The 24,034-nt window shown below is 38.2% G+C and overlaps 1 protein-coding gene across 6 annotated transcripts in view; it reads right to left on the bottom strand.

Annotated features, from left to right (window-relative positions):
* Positions 1-7,814: 7,814 nt before the first annotated feature.
* usp25 (ubiquitin specific peptidase 25) overlaps positions 7,815-24,034 on the bottom strand; it is a 201,483-nt gene continuing 185,263 nt past the window's right edge. For all 6 annotated transcript variants that reach the window (XM_051927070.1, XM_051927072.1, XM_051927073.1 and 3 more), the window contains 4 exons: positions 19,135-19,214; positions 17,893-18,016; positions 11,701-11,896; positions 7,815-8,464 (listed from right to left, as the gene is read on the bottom strand). In XM_051927070.1, the coding sequence (XP_051783030.1) occupies positions 8,292-8,464; positions 11,701-11,896; positions 17,893-18,016; positions 19,135-19,214 (573 nt within the window). In that variant the 3' untranslated portion in view covers positions 7,815-8,291. The remainder of the gene's footprint in view (positions 8,465-11,700; positions 11,897-17,892; positions 18,017-19,134; positions 19,215-24,034) is intronic.

Below are 24,034 nucleotides of genomic sequence, written 5' to 3' on the forward strand. Positions count from 1 at the left end.
AGGTTTGAGGTAAAGAGGGCAAAAAGGTTCAGGTAGGGAAAACCAAATTTTTTAAATAAAGAGGACAAATATTTCATAGTACAGAAGACCAAAGTTTCAAGGTAAGGAGGACAAAAATTTTGAGGTAAGGAAGGCTGAAGTTTTGACATAAGGAGGACAAAAATTTCAATTGAGGGGATGATCAATGTTTTGAGGTAAGGAGGATGAACACATTGAGCCAAGGAAGATTGAAGTTTTAAAATAAGGAGGATGAAAAGTTTGAGGTAAGGAAGACCAATTTTTTAAGATAAAGAGGACAAATATTTTTAAGGTATTTTTAAGTTTAAGGTAAGGAGAGCAAAAATGTTATATTAGGGAGACCAAAGTTTTGAGAAAAGGAGGACAAAAAAAATCAGAGGGAAGGAAAAACTGAAGTTTTGAGGTAAGAAATACAAAAATATTGAGGTATGAAAGATCAAAGTTTCGAGGTAAGGAGGACAAAAAATTTCAAGGTAAGAACGGCAAACGTTTTGTGGGATTAAAGACAGAAGTATCAAGGTAAGGAGGACAAAAATTTTGAAGGAAGGAAGGAAGACTAGAGATTGAAGGTAAGGAGATTAAAAATTTCAAGATAGGGAAGACTGAAGTTTTGAGGTAGAGAGGGCAGAAAGTTTGTGATAAGGAAAACCAAACGTTTAAGATAAAGACGAGAAATATTTCATGGTATCGAAGACTAAAGTTTCAAGGTAAGGAGGACAAAAATTTTGAGGTAAGGAGTACGAACACTTTAAGGCAAAGAACACCAACGTTTTGGAGGAAGGAGGAGAAAAATTTTGGGGAAAGGAAGACAGAAGGCATCAGGAAAGTTAGTCCTACTCACTTAATTAGCACATGCAGGTACAAACTTTACTGTACTCTGTACATGTGCCAATACTGACCTGTTTCCATTTCAGTCAGATAAATATAGATTTGCACATTGTACTTGTTTCTGTAAATCTGACACGTACGAGGTGAGACACAAAAATAACCGGAATGGTAAAAAAAAAATATATATATAGATTGTTGAATTACAGCATTCTAAACATTGTCACCTTCTATACAAACTTTTGTCATGTGAAGTTCTTCTTGCAAAATGCGTCTCACTGATTCCCTGTCAATACCAGCCAACTCTGAGATAGCTCGAACACCTTGGCGACGATCATTTCAAACAATCTGATTCACCGTTTTCTGCGGTGGGTTGGCACCCTGCCCGGGATTGGTTCCCTGCCTTGTGCCCTGTGTTGGCTGGGATTGGCTCCAGCAGACCCCCGTGACCCTGTGTTCGGATTCAGGGGGTTGGAAAAATGGATGGATGGATGGATGATTCACTGTTTTGATGTTTTCATCCGTCTGAGACAAGCATGGGTGACCTGAGTGTTGAACGTCTTCCACATATTCTTGTCTTTCCTTGAAACGTTTGTGCCACTCAAAAACTTGTGTGCGAGACAAACTGTTATCACCGTACACTGTTTTTATCATTTCAAAAGTTTCTGTGGACGTTTTGTTCAATTTCGCGAGAAATTTGATGTTGATTCGCTGTTTGATTTTTTCACTCGACATTATCGCAGCAACTTGTGTAGCGATTGTTGTGCAAATACTGACTGGGTTATTCACAGGATATACCTAGCCGGTCAGCAGTTTGAGAGGGTGTGTAGGAGGGGATATACTGTAATTCTATGATTCACGTCCAGTCAACCTCCAGACAGTTATCCAGGAAAGCCCCAAGCCCAGTCTGGTTATTTTTGTGTCTCACCTCATATGCACACCTCTTTGATAAAAAGCCTCCCCAGCCCACCTCATAGCTAGCACATGATCTGCAGAGACAGTGGCCAAGTGTCCTAGCAAATTTGCACCATGGCAAGAAGTTTGAGCTCTTACACGACGTATACACAAACATTGGGAGAAAATGGAGACTCAATAAAGTTGGACCTGCAACTTTGAACTGGACTGGGATTCAGATGGGAGGTGGCAACTGTTGTGGGTGGTGTGGTGTAGTGGTTAAGGCTTTGGGTTCAAATCCTGCTGCTGATACTGTATGACCTTAAGCAAGTCATTTGTCCTGCCTGTGCTGCTACTGGAAAATCAAAAGAAATGTAACCAATTGGGTCTCAAATGTTGAAAGCTGCCCTGGGTAAAGGTGTCAGGTTAATAATAACTTCTAAGAGCAGTGAAAATCGCAGCATTACTAACTTAATTTGTTTTTTATCCTATCATCATTATGATGAATGACACAGTGGTTGCCATTGCTGCCTGACAAACTGGGCACAGACCCTGGCCTGATGGTGCTCTCTCCACCTCTCTGTGTTATCTACAACACTTTGTTTTCCCATCCCAAAAATGTGCATTAACTGGACAACTCTGACCGAAGGATTGTGGACTTTTGGTACCCCCTCCAGGGCTTGGTTCCAGTGCTGCCAGGACAGGCACCCATTCCCTGACACCTTGATAGGCCTGTTTCAATGGACTGGTGTTGATGTTACGCAGAATCTATCCCGCACTACAAGAGGTGATTTAAAAGTACAGAGAAGCAGAAACGACTTCCGGGATCAGAGCTGTGCTCTGAGGTACAGTTTGGGGTTGACTTCATGCCTGTTCGGTGTACACTGATGTCTGGGCCAGAAAAAACAACATACAATATGTGCAAGCAAGTGAAAAGAGTCGTCCAATTCATAGAGCAGATGACTCATGGAGTCCTACTAAAAATTATCAAAATGCCTGCCAAAAAAACAAAGAGCTCGACAGTGAAAATTCAATGCAATTGGCAATCCAACAAAATGTTTATAAATGAGTGCAGTACTCATGCCAGTATCTCAACAAATGCACTTAATTAGTTATTCTACACATACTTCTGCAACTGAAAACAAACCGGTACTTCACATATATTCAAGTATTTTAGGACAGGTATTCAAAAATCAGTCTTCAGTTTCTGGCCTGCCCGAGCAGTGCCCCATATTGGACCCAAATGAAACGTATAAGTGAAAGAAAGTGAAATTCAATCAGCCTTTGTGCCTGTCAGCTTCAGCACACTGGAAGTGTTTATTTGATAAAGGCTTGTCGCCATCTAGTGGTGATTAAAAATAACAAGTACAGGGCTCTGTGGATTTTTTTTTTCCCTGGTCTGCATTTTCCCCAATGGGGTTTGTAACGCACTGCACTTATACTAGAACCAATGCTAGAAGGGTACCCAGCTGTATAACTGCATAAAATATTAAAACATTTACTGTATGCATATTTAATGAACATATCTGACAAAAAAGTGTGCATGTTCAAAAATGCCACACATCTCTGAGAGGCAGTGAGAGAGAATTATTAAACCCTCCGGTAACAAGTGGAGATGCAGCCATCTATTTATGAAACCCTTCAGGTATTGCTGGATTTCCGGGAGGAATCAACCAGGGATGGAGTACCAGTCTGTCAAGGGCAAACGTTTGAATCTGCTTTTCTAAAATTCAGAAAACTGGATGCTCAGTAAGAGATGGCCCTAAAGTGGGCCAGTTCAGCTGACACTCATATCCATCTTGGAAACATGGCAGGAAACCAAAGAAAGATCCATGTGATCTCAGGCAGTGTGTGCAGGCTCCATGCCGTCCATCTTCTAAATCCACTTATGTATGGACAGGATGCAAGTCCACCACAGGGTGAGCACACACACACACACACATCTTAGAAATGAGGTTGGAGTTTTATAGTCTTTTAAGATATCAATTCATTTTTAGTTCAGTTGTATGAAGTTGTGATCATTTTGATTTTAGTTTAAGTTCTAAGGATTTACCTCAATTAGTTTTTATTTTGAATGATTTGTTTAGTTTTTGTTTAATCTTAAAAATAAAGAAATGCAATCCCACTTTGAGCATAGGAAAGGTGCTATATAAATAAAATGTACTATTATCCCGTGCCACCATAGCACAATGAGTATAGAAAAGCCCAAATACAATGAATTCAGAACTTATTCAGACCAATTCACTTTCTGCACACTTCATTGTTTTGCAGGTTTAATTTTAAAAGGGTAAATCTGCCATTTTTGTTTACCACTCTACACTCGATGACCCATAATGACAACATGAAAACATGCCTTCAGAAAAGACTGCAAATTCAACAAAAATCAAAAACTGAAATTGTGAGTGTGGCAATGCGTTATCAGCGTATGCTCCCAACCTCCTCCTCCTCTCATTCATAGAAGTAGTAGCACTCCAGATTGTGGTCTGGTGCATCATGTTTGCTTTTGTTCTCCTTAAAATGTTTCTAGAACTTGATTGGAGCCCGTCTGGGCCAAACTGGATTGACTGGACACAATTTAGAATGGCGCACACCCATTTATAGTGGTTCCCATAGTTCACACCTTGTGTGCCAGGGCAGAAACCAAATCATGAAGTCCCAGGAACTCTCTGTGGACCTCCGTGATAATATTGTAGTTTGGTGTAGATCAGGGTAAGGGTATAAAACCATTTCTAAAGCTGTGAGTATTCCCCAAGGGCAATGGCATCAATAATTGTGAAATGGAAGAAGTTTGGAGAGTTCTGGTTTCCCCTATCATTCTTATGTCAACCCAACCCACATCATCTTCATTGATGCCTCCATCTGCAACTGCTGAAATGGAACCTTAGAAGGTCACTCATCACTAGTCTATGTCACACAAACATCATACTGTATGTTACAGATTGGTGGGTAGAGAGCCCCAGGCAGATAATCATAATGCTAGTTCAGGATCATTACTGTACCGAAATGTCACAACCCATATCACACCTCAGCCCAGAAATGAAAAGATGCGTTCAGAAAAGCTTGCAAATTCATTAAAAATCAAAAACTGAAATGGTGGGTGCGGCAAAGCTCATGCTCCCAACCTCTTTCTCTTCCTCTCATTCAAAGACGTGGTGGCACTCCAGATTGTGGTCTGGTGCATCCCATTTGCTTAAGTTCTCCTTGAGAGGTTTCTAGAACTTGATTGGAGCCCACCTGCGCCACAACCAACTACAAGAGACCTTCCAAACTTGATAAAGTGGACCAAGGTCATGACTTCCCAAGCATTTTCTCAGCGGGCCAATTCATGTTTAGCCTTCCAGGGCAGACCCGGGCCAATCTAAAGGTTCTCCTGTTAGTCCCAGCCTATAAGCAGTAGTCACATGCTTGCCTCCATGTTGCTTTTTTTTTTTGCCTTGTGCTTACACACAACACCTGCACTCTGCCAGTGCACTGGAGCACTGCAACAAAACTTTAGCATCACGTATGTTTTTCCTGCCAACTTAAGCTACCAAGTAACCATGTCTTGTGCAAGTAGAAAGGGAAGCCATACCGGTAGGATCTGAGGTGGTGGATATCGTGCAACACTCCTAGGATGTTTTGCCCAGGAGAGTAAAAATTAAATTCCACTTGGCTGACAGCCCTGCTAAAGCACATGAGAATACACTCCCACCCATTGGTCCCTCCTGGGAAAGTATGACTCCCACTCCCATAGCATTTGCATCTGTTTCCACAATTAACAGCTTACGTGGATTCAGACTGGCTAAACTGCCAAAGCTGGAGCTCCATTCGGTGCAGATTGTAGCTGATTGAAGACTATCTTGCAGTCTGCATTTTGAAAGTGCAAGCAGTGTTGGCAAATTTCTAGAGAAATCAGCCATACTATAAGAGGTAACTCTAGAGGAAACATTTCAGTCTCGGTGCAGCCAGTCTCTCACAGCAGGGTGGTGTAGTTACACCACCTGTACCATTCAAATGCCACAAACATGCCACCTCCCAACAAAGCATGTCACACCTCTTGGAGACTATGTGGAGACCTGCCTCCTTAATATAACCAAGTGCTCTGCTGAGAGCCTCTCCAAAATGAACAGCATGCATCCGTAAATGGCCCAAACATAATGGTAGCCAGTAGAGCTCCATCAAACACTCAAAGGAGTTAGGTGTTATATAAACCAAAGGGCATGACTGTGAAATGCAAAGCCCCTGCCCAATTGAGAACGCAGTCTTGGGACAGGTCCCCTGGGGATAACTCTACTTGCCGTTAGTCGCTGTGGAGGTCAAGAGGCCTAAACCAGCAAAACCCAGCAATGCAATCCAGTGCATCAGTCTGGGTGCCGGATTACACATCCTTGCAAGTCATACTGTTCAATCACTTGTAGTTTTTTCTTCCCGACAGATGCCATGAGGGTTAACCAAGGGCTGTTAATTGGCTTAACTATCCCTGTAGCAGCTATTGCTTTCACCTGTTCCCCAAGTGTAACTTGTTTTGTCAATGGCATCTTCCTAAGGGAGACCTAGATGGGCTGGGCACCCTCTTAGTTTGAACTGAATGCTGCACTACATCGGTCATGGTGTGCTTGTCATCACATAAAGGGCCAGCAGTTTCTCTACGTCCTGATGTGTCTTTTAGCCCTTTGGTAATATCAGGAGTCCAAGTCTGTGATTGGTGCATTTTGGTTCATTGACTGGGCAGTCCCGAGGCTACGCTGTACTCTCTGGCCCAAAAACGTACAACAGTCAAACTACTGAAATACTGGATCCCATATTTATCAGGGCAGTAATCCACTTACAGTCCACTGTCCTGACCAACCTGGCCCACTAAAATCCAGATTATAAAGATGGTAGAAGCTGGAAAAAAGAAATGCCACATTGGGACTGGCACATGGAAATGAAAGGAGCATGGAAGAGGGGGCACAGATTGACAGCACTTACCTGCAAGAACTTCAGAGCTGTTTCTCTGCTGCTAAAGTCCAATAGATGTGGCCACAGTCCAGTTGTTTTAAAGGTCCTGGTTTGGATTGTCTCACAGAATTGAGGTAGATGATGTCTCTAAGCCCAAGTGAGGTGTAATGTGCAACTGGTGGTGTGAAATGTCCAAGCTGTGTACAAGGAAGAAAACGGCATATATAGCCATATGGAAAGAGCTGTACAAAACCAGGGCATCAGCAGCAGTGTTGAAGGATATCAATGGAAGGAGAAAGCAGATGGCATCAGCCCCACAGTTGTTACAATATGCCTCCATAAATAAAAAGTACAAGGCCATGTCAGCTCTTTGGTGGCTGAAGCGGAAGAAAGTGAACATTCTGAAGTGGCCCTCAAAGTCCCCAGACCTCAACACATAGTTTGATCCAAGTTGTATTACTAAATAAAAGAAACATGTTTCACATGATCACTCGTGTTTTCTAAGAATGGTAAACATCTTACAGATTCTGTCAGGAGAATGTAAACTTATGAGTGGAACACATATATTCTATACAAACACACACGCACATACCTTAATAAAAGGATAAATGTCTATGCGTCTCTGTCGGGAGTCCATGTCTCGGTCATTTCAAAAGATGATGCATCACAAAAACTTTTAGTAACAAAATGCATTGCATTTGCCATTCCAATATATGGTAAACCACAAACATTAACCCTGCTTTTATGAATCTTACCCATTCATACACTTTTCGTTGAGTCAGCTGCTTTTCACTTTCGTACTAAGCCAACATCCTATGGTGCACTTCAGCAAGTTTCACTCCTTCTGCCCAAAGAAATCTCACTATGGCCCGCTGTTCAACAATGGTGCAATTCCAAAGCACAGCACCCAAGTTCATTTGACCTTGGATTCAATTAGAGTAATGGAAGAGCGCTGTGCTGTGAGTGTTCAAACTACCCATAAGCCATCAGGAATGTGTTGTATTGCATCACCTTCTATCTGTTGAGGTTATGTCATTTTCAAATTTCCTTTATTTTTTGATTTAACATTGTGTGGATGTGTGTGTGTTTATGTATATTCACATACACACACACATATATTATAGGTTATTTAAAAGGACTTGGGATAAAATACCAAATTCGCCATAAATAAAATTTTATTCTCTCATTGTTTTTCACAAACCAATTTGGTGCCTAAATAGGTTCTATTTTGCCAACACCTAGGAGTTTTGTATTGCAATCATTAAAAGGCTCAGTCTAAATAAAGAGCCATTTTTTTCTTTAAATAAAAGCATAATACTGTAACAGATCAATGGAAAAAACAGCAGTCATTCTTTACAGTTATACACAAAAATAAAGAAAAATACAGAAAAAAAGAAACCTGTAAACCAAAATCTGTCTCATTTAAACAAAGCCTCGGCGTCATGCGCTAAAAAAATCACCTTTACAGCCTCGCTTTATTTGAAGTGTACTGTTCTTTACCTCAGATGCAGATGCTTTAAAACAGTGATGATAACAGTGATAATAGCAATAAAAACCTATAGCAGCAAAAAGCAAACCCCATAAGGCGGCGGCACTGGCTAAAATGGGCTTTTGAGTGCTGGAACTGGGTATGCTCATCTGCCATCCGCAGGAGTTCGACTGAGAGATAACATCACTTTCTTAAAACGTTCATACAGTTCATTTGTAGAATAGGAAGGTAATTTTGGAGGGTCACGGAAGGTTTTAATCTCAGTTGAGCAGTCGAGCAACTTGGGGAGGAAATCAGTAAGCTTTTCTTGGAGATTGGCTAAAAATGAAGAAGAAAAGGAATGTATTAAGGTCAACAGATGCTAGCAATGACAAATTTATTAAGAAACTATCTAAACATGTGTTTACAAGGAACGCCATTTCATAAAGCCTGACACTTATCCCAGTTATCTTCACCTTTTCAATATGTTATCAGGGCTACAACAAAACTACATTCTTGTAATTTAAAATAAAGTTCTCTCAAGCAGTTTTCCACCCACATCCCTGAAGATGCATTAACTGGCTCTGTGCAAGCGTGAGAAGAGCAGTTCCTGCCTTGTACCAAGAGCTGCCAGGACAGGCTCTGGCCCAACTGTGACTCTGAATAGGATTAAGGGGATCTGAGAATGTTGTGTTATTAAATTAAACTGTTAGGAAACATAAAACAAACACAAATGAGTAATTGTATGCACATTTCTGCGGCTTTTTGTTGGCAGTATGAATTACTGTCTGCTACCATTACAGCCCAGTGGGGTGCTGTACATTAATGAGACACAGAACTTAGCAGGCCTGGAAGGCAGGGCTTCTGGGTAGGGAGGGGAATTCCTTTAGAAGATCAGCAGCCCAGCTGTGGAAAAATGGTTCTTTGCAGGTTAAATTCATGTCAGCTCAGTCCTAGTTGGATTCAAGAAGCAAGATGAGAGGATTTTTTTTTTCAGGTACAATTCTTACATTATTAGCTTACCGTTTGCAGACAGCAGTAAAATCTAACATGAGTTTCTCAACAAACAAACATTTCAAATGAAGCTTCTTGCACTCATCTGAGCTTAGACCTGATCTACTGACCAGAAACTGACATTACAAAATAATGTTAAACTAACATAGAGAGCTTCAGACTATTATGCCATACAGTTGGCCACTAGCTATTGTATAAAAAATTATTTGGCTTGCTTCAGCAATCATTTTCTTTTGAATAAGAAAACACAATTTAACATTTCTGCAAGAAATGTAAAAGATGTGCATGGATATCTTAACTCGGGCTCATGTTATACACCTTCTAGTTGGACGGCATGTCAAACTTGACGACTACCATTTCTGATCTTGTTGCCTGAGGCTGTCAGATTACATGACTATTTACTGCAGTGAATGACAAATTAGTTTTGGATTTCCAAACGTTTTTCTGATGGCCAGTGATGTGCTACCTGGAAGCAGAAGATGTACAGGTATGGCCCTTTGCAATCTTTGCCATTTTATTTTTCTTTTTCAGTTCGGTCATGGCATAACAAACACATGACATCACACAGAAGAGCATCACTGTGACAAAATCAAATCTGTTATATTTGTTTGGGATGAGTCGCAGACTGATTGGACTGAGTGGGTATGTCAAACTACACAAACACACTAAGATTGTGTAAATGAAGTCTGCAACTGAAAAACATTGGAAAAATCAAAGAGTGTGACATGACAGGGCCTTTAGTATTTAGTTACATCTACTAATATCCTGTATTGAAATTCAATGAAAATGCATTAAATAATACTGCATTCACATATAAATATTGTAATCTTATTTTGACTACTGATTTTTTTTTAGTATACCCCACATTTCTCTCATTGAATTTAAATAAGTTGCCAAAAAATAGTTAATTAAGTTGCCAAAATAGTTATAACAAAATTATAATCAAAGCAAAATGTATACAAGATAGTAATAAAAAATTAAATAACATTGTATACCCACCATCAAAGTCATAAGCAAATATATACATATAAAATTATCTCCAAACCTTAATCCCTAAAAAGTAGTCACAAAATACAACATGTATGACAGATAAACAAACATGGAATTGTAGTGAAAAGTCTAGTTTTAAAACACAGAAAAGCAGTCTGGTTTGCACTGAAATAAATGCTAGCAATTAAAATGGAAGACACTCAGATTCCTAACCTTTATAGTTTCATTAATTTAAAAAAAATATGTACATACTGTGCAACCATGAGCTCATGATATGCTAAAAACTTTTTTGGTTTCTGTGTTTCTTTTTACTAAGCCACTTTCCAGACCTAACTTTATTCACCAAACAAGTATCTACAAAAATCTCACCCTCAAGATGAGCCAGCTGACTTTAATGACAAATGGTACAGCAAAAAGACATCTTACTGTTGTTTCCTTGTTAAAAAAGAGGAGACATTCTACATGATAGACTGAATGTGTTCAGCAGGGTGGATTTTTATACTGTAGACATATGAAGCAGGCATTCACATGACTCCAGGTGTCTTTCAAATTATTGGCCAAAGTTCCACCAAAACGGCTGTCATGGGAATGTCAGAAGAATTCAAGAAAATGTGTTTTGGGGAAGACAAGTTGGTATAAACAGCTCCCGAGCCTAGTTGGAATGCAGTGATACAACATACACTGTAATTTTGCATAATGTATGTGATCTTTTGTGTTCATAAGAATTACTTATGAACGCTGTGAATAACCTTTTAGGTTTTTTTTGTCCTGTGCCCCCTGCCTCATCAGTATGAGAAATCCCCCACATATGTACCATATCTTGATGTCTTGTTGGCCCTGTAGACCTGAAAAACCTTAATTTCTAATTTATTTGTGGATTATATTTTGTGCAGAAAATTAAACCCTAATGATAAAGAGTAAACCAATAGGTATCTTCAGCAAAAATAATCAGAAGGACTTGAAGTTGAGCATGTCACATCAACAGACCCCAGAATGACCAAAGGGTCAAACTTACTCCTTTTCATAAAACCTCAAAACACTTAGGGGTTGTTGATCAAGAGCGGGGTAAAATTTTTGGTATCTGAATCTTTACTGGTGGTCCCAGCCTTCTAAGAGTCACTCCCAGAAGATAAAAACAACACATTTCAAACAGAAACATGCGGGGTATCATTTTACACTATTTCAAGGTCAATGCTTATGAATATTTTTGATCCTTTACTAGGCATTTAGCCCTCTACAGACCTCTACCAGAGGGTAAAAAATTTCAAATTTCGATTACAATCATAAATATGTAGACTTAAACCATTAAATTGAAGAACACATTTTTATTTTTTACATATCTGACATTTACTATTCTTGTTTATTATGTACTTCTACCTCATAAAGTAAATCATTGCAATTTTTAAGAATATCCAAAACTTGGGCAGCTTAAGAAAATTTGAACTTTTTCTTTATACAGGACAGTACCGATGTCATTTAACATAAAATAGGACAGAAGAAAGTTTGTGCATTATGAAATGAAACGAATAACTAAATACCAGGAAAATCATTTCAGCAGGTCTCAAAATTACCTTCCATTTCTTGTCCCAAATAAGAACACCAACGATTCCGCATGTCTTCAACAGCTACCACATCTTTTTCTTCCAGCTCATCTATAAGTAGCAAAGGTAAGCAAGGAACTACCAGCTCATTCATTATTGATAGCCCATTATTAACTTCTTGATCATCTCCGGACTCAAAGAGGAAAGCTGCGTGCTCATTTAATTTCTGGGTGGAAAAAAAATAAAATTAAAAAAAAATTAGTAAAACTAATGCAAAAGAGCTAACATTTATTTAACCATGCATTTTCTAAATTATGACAAGGGCAATAAAATACAACAATCTATATATCTGCTAACTTGTAGAGTTAAAGCACACTATGAGTTAGAACCAAACCATACACAAAGAAGTTTCTAGTTATCCTAATAAAAGATATCTGCATGTTGAGACCTTAGTATGGTGGTTTATGTGTCATAATCATCCTTGGAGCTATGCTTCCTAGAGGTAAGGATTATGCATGGCAAACCAGTCCACTGGGAGGTTTTAAAGAAAGAACAATTCATGGAAGTCCCTCATGAAAGTTCCAGTTAAATCAAAGTGAGTCTTGCCTGGAGCAGAAAGACCGGGACCCACTCCTCTACTCAACTCTGGTACTGATGTTTGCTGGCAAGTGTCTTAGAATGTGTGACCCACACAGTGTACTCAGTTTATCTCAGCTCTTGGGCCTACAAACAAGGCAAAATATGACGGTAGGATGCAAGGTGAGTTGGGTGACATACAAGAGTGGGATGGAGCTGATAATGGGAACTACATGTTGGGATGAGGAACATAAATTCTCTAGTGCAGAAGGACCTGTAACTTTGTGGTATAGTGCAGAAGGACCTGTAACTTTGTGGTATAGCGGGTCCACAACTCTCAGCAAAGGCCAGTTTTAAATAAATAATCACTGCGCTCGCAGCTTAGTGAGGGGGCATGGTGGTTGTGTGGCTGAAGCAGTTCTCAGGGCGATTTGTGGTGTGGTCGTTTCTCATCTAAGTGCACAGGTGAGAGACCGCCCGCATCCGTGATTGTTCCTGGGGCTGCTAATTTGCTACAGCTGCCATGCCCTCTGGATAAAATAGAAGCGCAAGTCGGCTAAGATGAAAGAGAAAAAAAAAAAGAAAAAAAGAAGAGGACGGGAGGTAGCAAGAAACGGCAGGAAGCAGGTGGAGAGAGCTGGTGTGAGGAAGAAGGAGAGTGAGCGAGCGAGCAAGAGCAGGCTCGAATGAGAGAAAGCAGGCAGCTGGGTGGTGAGCCCACGAGGGGAGTGTTTGGCCGAAACTCGGTGGGGCTGAAGGAAGCGGTCACTCCAGCTGAGCGATTTAGGAGCTGGAGTGACCTGTAGAGGAGACGACTGACCGTTGAAAGGAGTGGGAGTCGAGGAGGCTTTGGGCTGGTTTAGCCCGAGCGCGAGCGCCTTGGCCGCTGGGGAAATAACCCAAGTCTCGGTCAGGTTTGGAGCCCGACATAGCCAGGGATCGGAGGGCTACCGGACCAGAGTGAAAGGCAGCTGTTCCTGCAGGTAGGCGACTCTCCTGTTGAGTAGCCCAGATGGGAGTACCAGGGGAGCCGCCATGGTAAAAAGAAGACACTGGGCTTTGTGTTTTTAAAGGATTGCTTCCTGTGCTATTTTAACCTCATTGTTTTTAGAAGATTTTTCTATTTGTTTTTTTTTTTTAACCTCCACGTTTCACAACTGTTTTTATGGATTATTTATTTGAAGACGTTTTTTAATGCACTGCATTTTATTTTGAACACCTTGTTTTTGTTGATTGTTTTAAATAAAAGCACCTTGCACTTTTGCACCATCTCCTTGCTATGATTGTGCCTCACTGCTAAGCTCATCAGTAACATTACTGACGGTGTAGGGTTCAAGGGCTCCCGGACAGATGATGGGAGCATGTATCGAACTCGCATCCTCACAAACTTGTATAAGAGTTTGAAAAATACCTGCTAGACACAGTTAGACTCAGCCTCTACACAAAGAAATGGATATGAAAACAGACTTCATTATTAAAGGTGGTCTATCTCTTTTCTGGATTTGCCTCATGGGGGAGTGCTCTATACCTGTCCGAGGACACTTAAAAGCCCACAGCAAGATACCACACAGTTGGTGCTTGCTCCAGTACAGGAAGTTGTCATCCCAATGCAGCTTCAAGTTGCAGACAGGAAATTTTGTTTTAATTTACATGTATGCACCAAATACTTGCTCTGAGTGTTATGTATTTTTAGACAAATTTAAACTGATCTGCTCAAAAGAGGAGGGAGGAATGACTTGTGTAATCTGTATTCAAAGCAGTGATTTTTTACTGTACATCTTTGCCAAACATGCGCTATCCATAATGAACACCATGTCCTAAAACAGACTTACTCCTAAGAGTACCATGAAAAAGAGCACCCTGGACAACAGATCACTGATCGACTTTATGAGTGTGTCATTTGTTGTTAACCTATATGTTTTGGATATTAAAGAGTGGTGCTGATTAGTCAAGTGATCATCAAATACAGACCTCAACAGGGACATACCCTAAACATTGTATAAATGCTTTGCCAGAAGCATTGGATAGAGTCTCTATGGCTGATGTCACTATTGTGGTACTTAAACAGCTCCACACTGGCAAATTTGTAGTGGCTTTTTTGGCTAACATTCCTTTTGAATGTTGCATGGGAAGTGGGGACAGTACCTCGGAACTGGTAGACTAGTCCTCATTTTGAAAAAGGAGGGTAAGAGGGTGTGTTCCAAAGGTTTACAAAGGGTTCACAGACTTTCTGGTAAAAAACTGGTACACTGGAATGCAGAACACATGCAGCAGCTCAGCATTAGAATAAATTGGAGCAATGTGGATTTTATCTTGGCTGATGAACCAAGCAAGAAAATACAAGTCAAGAAAAAGGAACCTAGATGGACATAAGCTGTGAAAGCAAGTAAAATGAAACCCCTCATCAGACCAAAACGCAGAGATGGGAGCACAATTTCAAAACATATAAAAAGAAGTGCCAGAACCATTTAAGGGACACAAGTGACAAAATCAATCAGACAGAGAGGTACACTCAGGTAACACTGAAGAGATTTTATATTTTGAGTGGCCAGTGAATTTCCCAGAAGGCAATGGAGGAACTTGCCTAGGACAAGGTAGCCAAGTCTGTCCAGATTCACATTTCTACATATTCTCTTTGACTGCTAAATTTGACACCAAAGATTACAGTACTCCACAACAGTGGGCTGGCCAATCAGCAACTGCCTTCAGCTGGTTTCAATCATATACTGTTCAATTGAGAAAACAAATCCTTTTAAGCATAAACAACTGTCAGTCAAAAATGTATGATTTAGGGTGTGGTGTGCCACAAGGATCAATCCTTGTTCCATTACTGCTCTCATTATACATGCTGCCTTTGGGTAAAAGAATTTTACAGTTGTTCAAACAACAAACAGCTAAATAGGTTAGTGCTGGAGACAAAGATGTTCTTAATTCCATTCCTGAATACCTATTTAACATTTAGCATTACAGAGTAGATGAATGTTTTTCCTAAGTTTAGCAAGAAAAAAAATTCAGTTTCACTTATTGACTAATGAAAAAACAAGGACTATAAGAATGAACTTGATCACCTAGCTTTAAAGATGATCCCCAAAAAAAAGAATGTAGCTGTCCTCACTGATTTAAAGCTGAACTTGAAATCCAACATTACCCAGGTTACTTAAACATACCAACCACTTTGTTTTAAGACAGCTGCTCTAATTCACTGTTCATGCACTGATCACATGAGTTTCATGTTAATTTAAGGAATCAATAATGCACTGATGAGCAATTTTCCAAACAATTTCAGATCACTTTGACCCTTTCTGCTTGCCTGTAGAACAAAGTAGGAAAATGCAGTGTAATGACAAAATACTGTAAATAAACATTTCTTGAGTATAAGCTCACTATAAACTTGTATAAATGCTAGTTTTTGAGTCTAAGCTTCATGAATTTTCCACATAGTCAAACATAATAAATAAATTCAGAGCACGTTTACATCTGTTTAATGTGTATATGCTTTCAGCCTCACTTGTGTTTCAGTGTGGATGTCATATTCTTTGAAAGCTGCTAAACATCTCATTTAGCTGGTGTCTCCAAAGTGCTTAGTGCAGATGTTTATAGAATTTCCGTACTAACACACACTTCAAGATTTCACCTCATTTAAAGGCAAGAAAGGCATAGTTTGGCACAATGAAGCGCTATTGTGCAATGTTACTCATTTTAAAAAAATACTATTACTATTAATGGTCCACATAATGTAAAAAATCGATACAAACATGTTAAAGATCAATCACTGAATTGGTGGAATTATACTACAACTAGATTGCTGCTGAACTTGTTTCAGCTATTAACCCTTTGCATAGTGCTGGCTCCGTTAGGCAGTATACTATTGGCTGTCAGAAAAAGGAGCTAGCACAACTGTCCTGGAAGATTGCGCTTGGTCAGTAAATATAACATGGATTGCTATTTTCAGTTGTTTAATTCAACATGATGCAGAAATGAGTTCAGGGACTGTTTTTGGCAAATCTGACATAACCCACAACAAAAAGCTGCGTAATGTGACATTGGCTTTTGCTGAACATTTTTTCCTAGTACAGAGTAGTAGCTTCCTTGCCAGAACTTTCACACATGCTTAAGATTCTAAGATGCTGTAAGATTGTTCCTGAGATGCTTCACGCATGTGTGATGTTACAGACTTGATCAGTACTCTAGCTGGATTTTCACCCCACTAGAATTAACCAAAAAAAACAGTATTTTTCATTTATGTGGTAAATGAGTTGGCCATAATGAGAATATTATGAGTACTGCCATCAGGTATATAACACTGATCCCTGTGTGCTTGCAGCACAAGGCCACATGGCTAATTTGCATGTATCTTTTTGATGTAAGAAAAAAGTGTGGAGAACTTACACAGACAGCTTGGAAACAAAAAAGAGAAACAGAGCCACAACTTCAAACACTGGAACAAGCCAGTCCTACACTGCCACTATGTGGCATGGCCAATGTGTGCCCCAAGATTTGAACTTTGTGAACACAATGGTCTATATTTTATTTACTTATTATTAGTTTGTGGACATTGTTTTTTTGTTTGTGGTATTTGTTCTGTTTGTGTCTTGTTGTTTGAAGCATGGTGGTGCAATGGTTAGCACTGCTGCCTCACAGCTCAGGTCACAGTTTTGGCCACAATAATCAGTCCAGCATATTTGGCAGATGCTTCCCTAGGCTTTTAGGGACACTTAAAAAAACACTGCACCTTTACTAATTTAATCTAATCAAAACTACTTTAGTTCCTTCTTCCCATTGACTTCAATGCATTTTGCAGAGCTTGACAAACTTATGGCAAAGTGAACTCCATAGGGGTCGATCATCACTAATCATTAATGAGTATATATATCTAGTGAGGAAATATCTTTTTGTAAAAGCAGTTTGGTGTATTACCACTGACTCTGGTAATTGTTAATGTAAGTCAATATTTCAGAAAATGTGTTCTGAACATAATGATTTGTATCTGATTTATATCGACTGCTCATCTGTTTAAGATAAAGAAAGACATGGGAGGCTACAGGGGAATCAGAAGGAATAGAAGTTACATAATCATTGCAGATTAATGGCAGATCATTGTATAGCTAAATATGTATATTATCAACCAAATGCATGAAAGATATCTTTCAGGAATAATGATGAATGATTAATTCAAAACTTCCCTATTACCTACTCAAAACACAAGGGCCTTTGACTGCAGTGGTACAATATTTCCTTTAATGTAAGCAATTTTTTTATTGACCAGGTATCTGAATAATTGTCATCCTCTGCACTCATTATTGAGCTCAGGTAACAAAGAGACATAAAAGAGAAAAGAGTTTTTCTCTTTTTTTTAGTGATATGTTTCATTGAAAACAGAAACATAGAAACTTATAATAAAACCGAAGCACATTATTGATAGTAACACCTGCAAACCACTATTTTATGGTGTAGAACTGACACTAGTTAACACAAATAAGTTAGAACTTAAGAGGGACAGCAAAAATAAATTCAAAAAAGTGACCTTGATTGACCATTTTTTATTCTTCTAATTAGGCAACTGGAAAAAATACTTACAACGGGAAATAATTATGCGCTTTCTGATAAATGTAAAACTAAAAACATGAACATTTGCAGGTTGCTTACCAGGAGGCACTCTCTTCTGTAATGTGACAACAAGTTCTCGTCATGTCCTCTGTATTGACCTTTTGATAACAACTCCTTATTGTACTGGTAGGCAAAAATCAGATACATCAAAGCCTCCACAAAGCTAAATAAAACAAACTAAAATTAACTGAAGGCAGTTTTAGCATTTGATAAAAAAAAATCTTAATAAAAGTATATTTAAACCCCCCCACCACATTCTACCAAATCACAACACCATATTTATTAAAGGCTATATCAATATATGAATGACACTGTTTATATAAAAAAATAATAATAAAAATAATAATGTTAAGGCTAACTGTTAAAAGTGCTAGAACAACTAGAAAAGAAAAGCAGATTTTTGTAAACTAAAAAAAATTTAATTTGAACTTTAAATTATGAAATCTGTAGAAGTACACTAGAAATCTATATTAAATCATTATTTTTTTCAAACTGAGATCTAAACCGAATTTCAATTTAAAGTCTTGTGTATCACCATAAATAAAAAAAAAATATTCTTATCAGTAACTGTCACAAACTTTCATACTGTATTGTGATACTGGGGAAACAATTTTAACACCATTTGGACAGTAAAAAAAAATATATGAATATAAAAATTACTTTAAAATAAGACATTTTTGATACTGGACACTTAAACCAATTTTGATATTTAAAAAAAATCAGCTACAAAGTCTTGAGATATTAAAAAAAAAAAAAAGCTATAAAAATGGAATGTTTTAATATATGTAAATATTATCCCCTCTTTAAAACTAAGTTAGTATAAAGCTTCACTTTTATATATATATAAAAAAATAATAAGGACATGCACCTTCTGAATATAGATGAATAGCAAATATGTAATAATAAAAAATGGTGCTGATGTCACTAGTTACAGTTATTACATATAACTGACCTTCCGCTTAATCAAATGATAAACAAAAAAAAAAAAAACAAACAAACTACACTCTACATTCCAAAATTATGCTATAATAGTATGCATCAACCTAACCATGGCTGTAACCGTATTCCAAATACATGATTGTTTTGGCGAGGCGCTATTCTCATTATCATTGTCTTTTTGTGTTCTCTGTCAAAATATTAATGGAATGAGTTATATCGACTTTCTCTCGACCATGTCTTGTGTTTCTATTGAATAAAATTTATTTCATGATAATTATCTGTTGCCCAGCCCTATGCTATAAAGGGGGTTTACTGTGAATAGTTACTTAAATAACTAATTACCTCTTTTTTTGGAACAGTTCGAAACCAATCATGAGGTAAATGGTAGTCTCACGAAAACTGCGGTAATCTTGATGCCAAATCTGCAAAAATCATAAAAAAAAATTTAGAGAAGCAAGGTGAAATTAAACAGATTTGTAAAACCAGACAATGTGACCAAGTACAAATACATATGCAATGAGCAATATTTATAAAGAGCAGACTCACACTTAATTTACTTTGTATGCTTTTCAAGTTACATAGTTTCTTCTGCTCCCATTGCTATCCTTGTCTGATGTACATATTGAATCGGCTATAATGAATTTGGTATACTCATCTTTTAGTGAACAATATTCACTTCCTCAAAGTTTGGGATTTAAATTTTGAAAAATCATCACAATGGCAGTTGTTTTACAAGAAAATCTAAGATAGCAGCATTACTCAATGTACTGTAGTCTGTTTAACTGTAAATACACGCATCTTCACAAAAAAAAAAATATAAAAAAAAATATTATACAAGCCATATTATGAACTGCTTCTCAATATACTTGACAGACAATTAAGAATAAAAGAAAAAAGAGACAACCTGCAAAAAACAGCATATTATAAATTAGGCAAATTAAATTCCTAACAACTTTTCAAACCTTAAGTAAAGCAGAAAGCTTAAATAGTGTCAAAGTGCCGTTTGATGGAGTGCCTAAAGGTAGACATGGGTCTATTCAAAAGTCAAGAGTAAAGAATAAACAATCCTTTTTAGCGTGTCTGAAGAGGTTAGGAAGAGTAAACAGCTAGGCCAAAAAAAAAAAAAAAAAATATATATATATATATATATATATATATATATATATATAAAGTCCGCTCCGGTTTCCTCCCACAGTCCAAAGACATGCTGGTTAGGTGGACTGGCGATTCTAAATTGGCCCTAGTGTGTGCTTGGTGTGTGGGTATGTTTGTGTGTGTCCTGCAGTGGGTTGGCACCCTGCCCGGGATTGGTTCCTGCCTTGTGCCCTGTGTTGGTTGGGATTGGCTCCAGCAGACCCCCGTGACCCTGTGTTCAGATTCAGCAGGTTGGAAAATGGATGGATAAAAAGTCACAGAGGTAGATGAACACGATGTATGTTGGAATAATGTCTTTTAATTGGTTTCTAGCAGTAATGGGAAGCCAATACAAAGAGTAAAGCAGAGAAGAACAAAATACATATAAGGGAAGAAAGGGACAAATTGCATCAGGAAGGCATCAGCCTTCTATATGTGTACAGGGAGTCAGATGGCAATTGTATCTAGCATTACCAGTGGCAATCCAATGTTAAGGGTCCACTTTACTGTTCAAGACGCATCATATTACATCTGGATAAATAGGCATAAAGCATATGCAATATGCCATAAAGGAAATAATTTTTAGGACAAATTTTTTAACTTAGAATAGGGAAAAAAAAGAGCTGAAAAGATTATGGAAGCCATACAATTCCCAATAATATTCAAGTGTTTGCATATAATCTTCTGAGGCATGGGATCATAAAGGTGCATAGGGAAAGGAAGGAGGTATAAAATACAACTTATATAAATACACCAAAAAGAAACGTTCTTCCAAAAGTTCTGAAAATTAAACCATTTTAATGTCAGTCCATCTTAACTTTTGAGTATATAGAAGCTTCTCACATTATATAGGCAAAGCACAGGATGTGTGGTGTACTGATTAGAAAGCAAGTAAAAATTTCACTGTACTCTGTATACATAACTTACAATTTCAATCTTAAACATGTACAATATTGCAGTGTTATATCCTGGCTGAACATGCAGGATGGTGATGAATATAATATAAATTGATACAATTTACTAGGATAATAAAGATAAACTAATAGTGGTGTGGATGAACTGAGATTCTTAGTGTAGTGAATGACTTTTTTCTTTTTTTACCTCTGTATGTTAAGATATTAAAAGACAGATTTCTGCTCTATTTGTAATAATCAAGACAAAATCTTGAATATTGAGTCCATGTAACATTTCTGACTCAGTGATTACATTATTGCAAATTTCAAATGATTCTATTTTATGGTACAGAAAAAGTAAAAATTTTCAGTTTAACTTCAGAAAATACAAACCTCCAACAAATGAGACAAAGACTAAAAACAATGGGGATACATCACCTGGATACTGTTATACAACCCCAAATCAGAAAAAGTTGGCACGGTATGGAAAATGCAAATAAATAGCAAACACAGTGATTCTTAAATTTACTTTGACTTCTGTTTCATTACAGACAGTATGAACTCAAGATATTTCATGTTTTATATGGTCAACTTCATTTCATTTGTTAATATACATCCATTCCTGTGTTTCAAGCCTGCTACACATTCTAAAAAATTTGGGACGGTAAAGCATTCACCACTTTTTAATGTTGCCATTCCTTCTCACAATACTTAAACACTTGGCACTGACGATATCAAATGATGAAGTGTTTCAGGTATTATTTTGTCCCATTCTCCCTATAAACATGTCTTAGGATTGGTTTATACTTCACACTAAGAACGTGTATGCGCATGCATCATGGCACACATTTCCAGCACATCCTCAGAATTTAACTTGATGCATGCTCAAGTTGCAGTACCAGTAAAAATATGGATGGCATGTGTGTGCAAGTTTTGGTATGTGACGTCAGCATCGTTGTTTATTATGAACATGTGATGGCAGGCTTGCAGCTCCAAGGGGATCAATCTGAGTACTTTGATGTTTGATGAATGGTTCAATGTGGTGAAGCAAATCATCAAACATGAATGGTTCGATGAAATGAAGCAAATCATCAAACTTAAATGCTGACATGCAAATGTCTTTACAGTGCTTTTCTTCATTCATTTCTTGCATAGGCAATACAAGCTTTGCATATTCCCCATCATAATGATGCGATACATTTAAAATATCACATACTGTCTCAACATTCTGTGTTGTTCTTGCCATCATTTTTTTTTTTAAAATGCACCTTCGCAAAAGTATCAGGATGCAAATTATTTTTTTTTACACTTTTCTTCCCTCAACTCACAATACAACAAAAACGGATGTTGTTTTCTCCCTGCGATAATTTGTCTCACTGACACTTGGTGGAATTCTCCAGATTTACTTAAAGTAAGCATGCAAGTATAGATAGTATACTGCTTGCATAGCAGTAGCATTCTCAAACTACCCCCGGCCTTAAGGTGTGCAACAGTGCGTGGTCGTTGTCATCACATTTTTCATTTCAAAATCCTCCATACATTCTCTATTGGGGACAGGTCAGGACTGCAGGCAGGCCAGTCCAGTACCTGTACCCTCTTCTTCCACAGCCATGCCTTTGTAATATGTGCAGAATGTGGTTTTGCATTGTCTTGTTGAAAAATGTATGAACGTCCCTGGAAAACATGTCGTCTTGATGGCAGCTTATGTTGCTCTGAAATTTCAATGTACTTTTCTGCATTAATGCTGCCATCACAGAAATATAAATTACTTTTGCCAAGACACCACACCAAAAGTCAGACCCTGACTCTTGGACATGTTGCTGCTAACAGTCTGAATGGTCCTTTTTGTTTTTGGTCCGGAGAACATGGTGTCCATTTTTTGCAAAAAAGATCTGGAATATTTATTTATCTGACCACAATACATGTTTCCACTGTGTGATGGTCCATCCCACATGCATCCGAGCCCAGAGAAGTCAATGCTGCATCTGGGCATGGTTAACATAAGGCTTCTTTTTTGCACAATAAAGTTTTAAATGGCATTAGAATGTAACTCTGTATTGTACTGCTTAACAAGATTTGCCAAAGTAATCCCTTGCCCATATAGCTATATTAGTTATTGATGAGTGACGGTTCTTGATGCAGTGCTGTCTGAGGGATTGCACCTTTACTCACTGAAATTCTTCCAGACTCTTTAAATTGTTTAATGATATTAAACATTGTAGATGGAGAAATATGCAAATCCCTTCCAATCTTTCTTAACAATCAATCTTAAACATTTTAATAATTCTCTCATGCATTTGTTGACAAACTGAAGATTCACTGCCCATCTTTGCTCCAACAAGACTGAACCTTTTGGGGATACTGATTATAAGCACCTACTGACATCACCTGTTTGAAAACACATCATTATTTAATTATTTTACCTCATTACTGGTCCTAATTTGGCCCCATCCCAACTGTTTTTGGAATGTGTTACAGGCCTGAAATGCAGGAAATGAATTAACAAATGAAATGAAGTTGAACAAACAAAACATGAAATTTTATGGGGTTCATACTGTCTGCAATGAAATAAAAGTCAAAGTAAATTTAAGAATTAATGCATTTTTTTAACTTGCATTTTCTATACTGCACAAACGTTTTTAGATTTGGGGTTGTAGATGTTTGAATAGTTAAGCAGCACTGTACTTTACACAAAACATAAAACTTTGATACCAAAAATAAATTGTACTATAAGGAAATAAGAAAAAAATTAATGAAGAAAAGGAAGCTGCACAAATCACAATATATAAAAAAAAAAATTATAACCAGGGCCTCAAACTAGGTTTCTGGTCGCAGGCGGGGCCAACGTACGTTAATCCTGAGCCTGAGAAGGACCCGACTGAGTCTGTGCAAACAGCGCAGGGACTCTGTGGCTCGCAGCCGACAGGTGGGTGCAAGCGGAGTGCGAATCCACCACCGGCTGGTTCAAATGATATAACTGACTTGATTATGACTGTACGTGAGCTAGAGGCTGTCCTTCAGCCCATGCAGTCACTTTGCAGGTCCTGTGGGTGCTGCAGGAGATGATCAAGAGGCTGGAGGAGAAGGCATTGTGGCGCAAGACTCTATAGCTGGGAAGACGTGATGGTACTGCATATAATAACAGAACCCCTAGCGAAAGGAGCCGGTATGTGTCTGAACGGACTCGAGTACCAGGGCTCCAACTGTAGACCGGC

The sequence above is a fragment of the Erpetoichthys calabaricus genome, chromosome 4 (genome assembly GCF_900747795.2).
Source record: "Erpetoichthys calabaricus chromosome 4, fErpCal1.3, whole genome shotgun sequence".
NCBI classification, from domain to species: domain Eukaryota; kingdom Metazoa; phylum Chordata; class Cladistia; order Polypteriformes; family Polypteridae; genus Erpetoichthys; species Erpetoichthys calabaricus.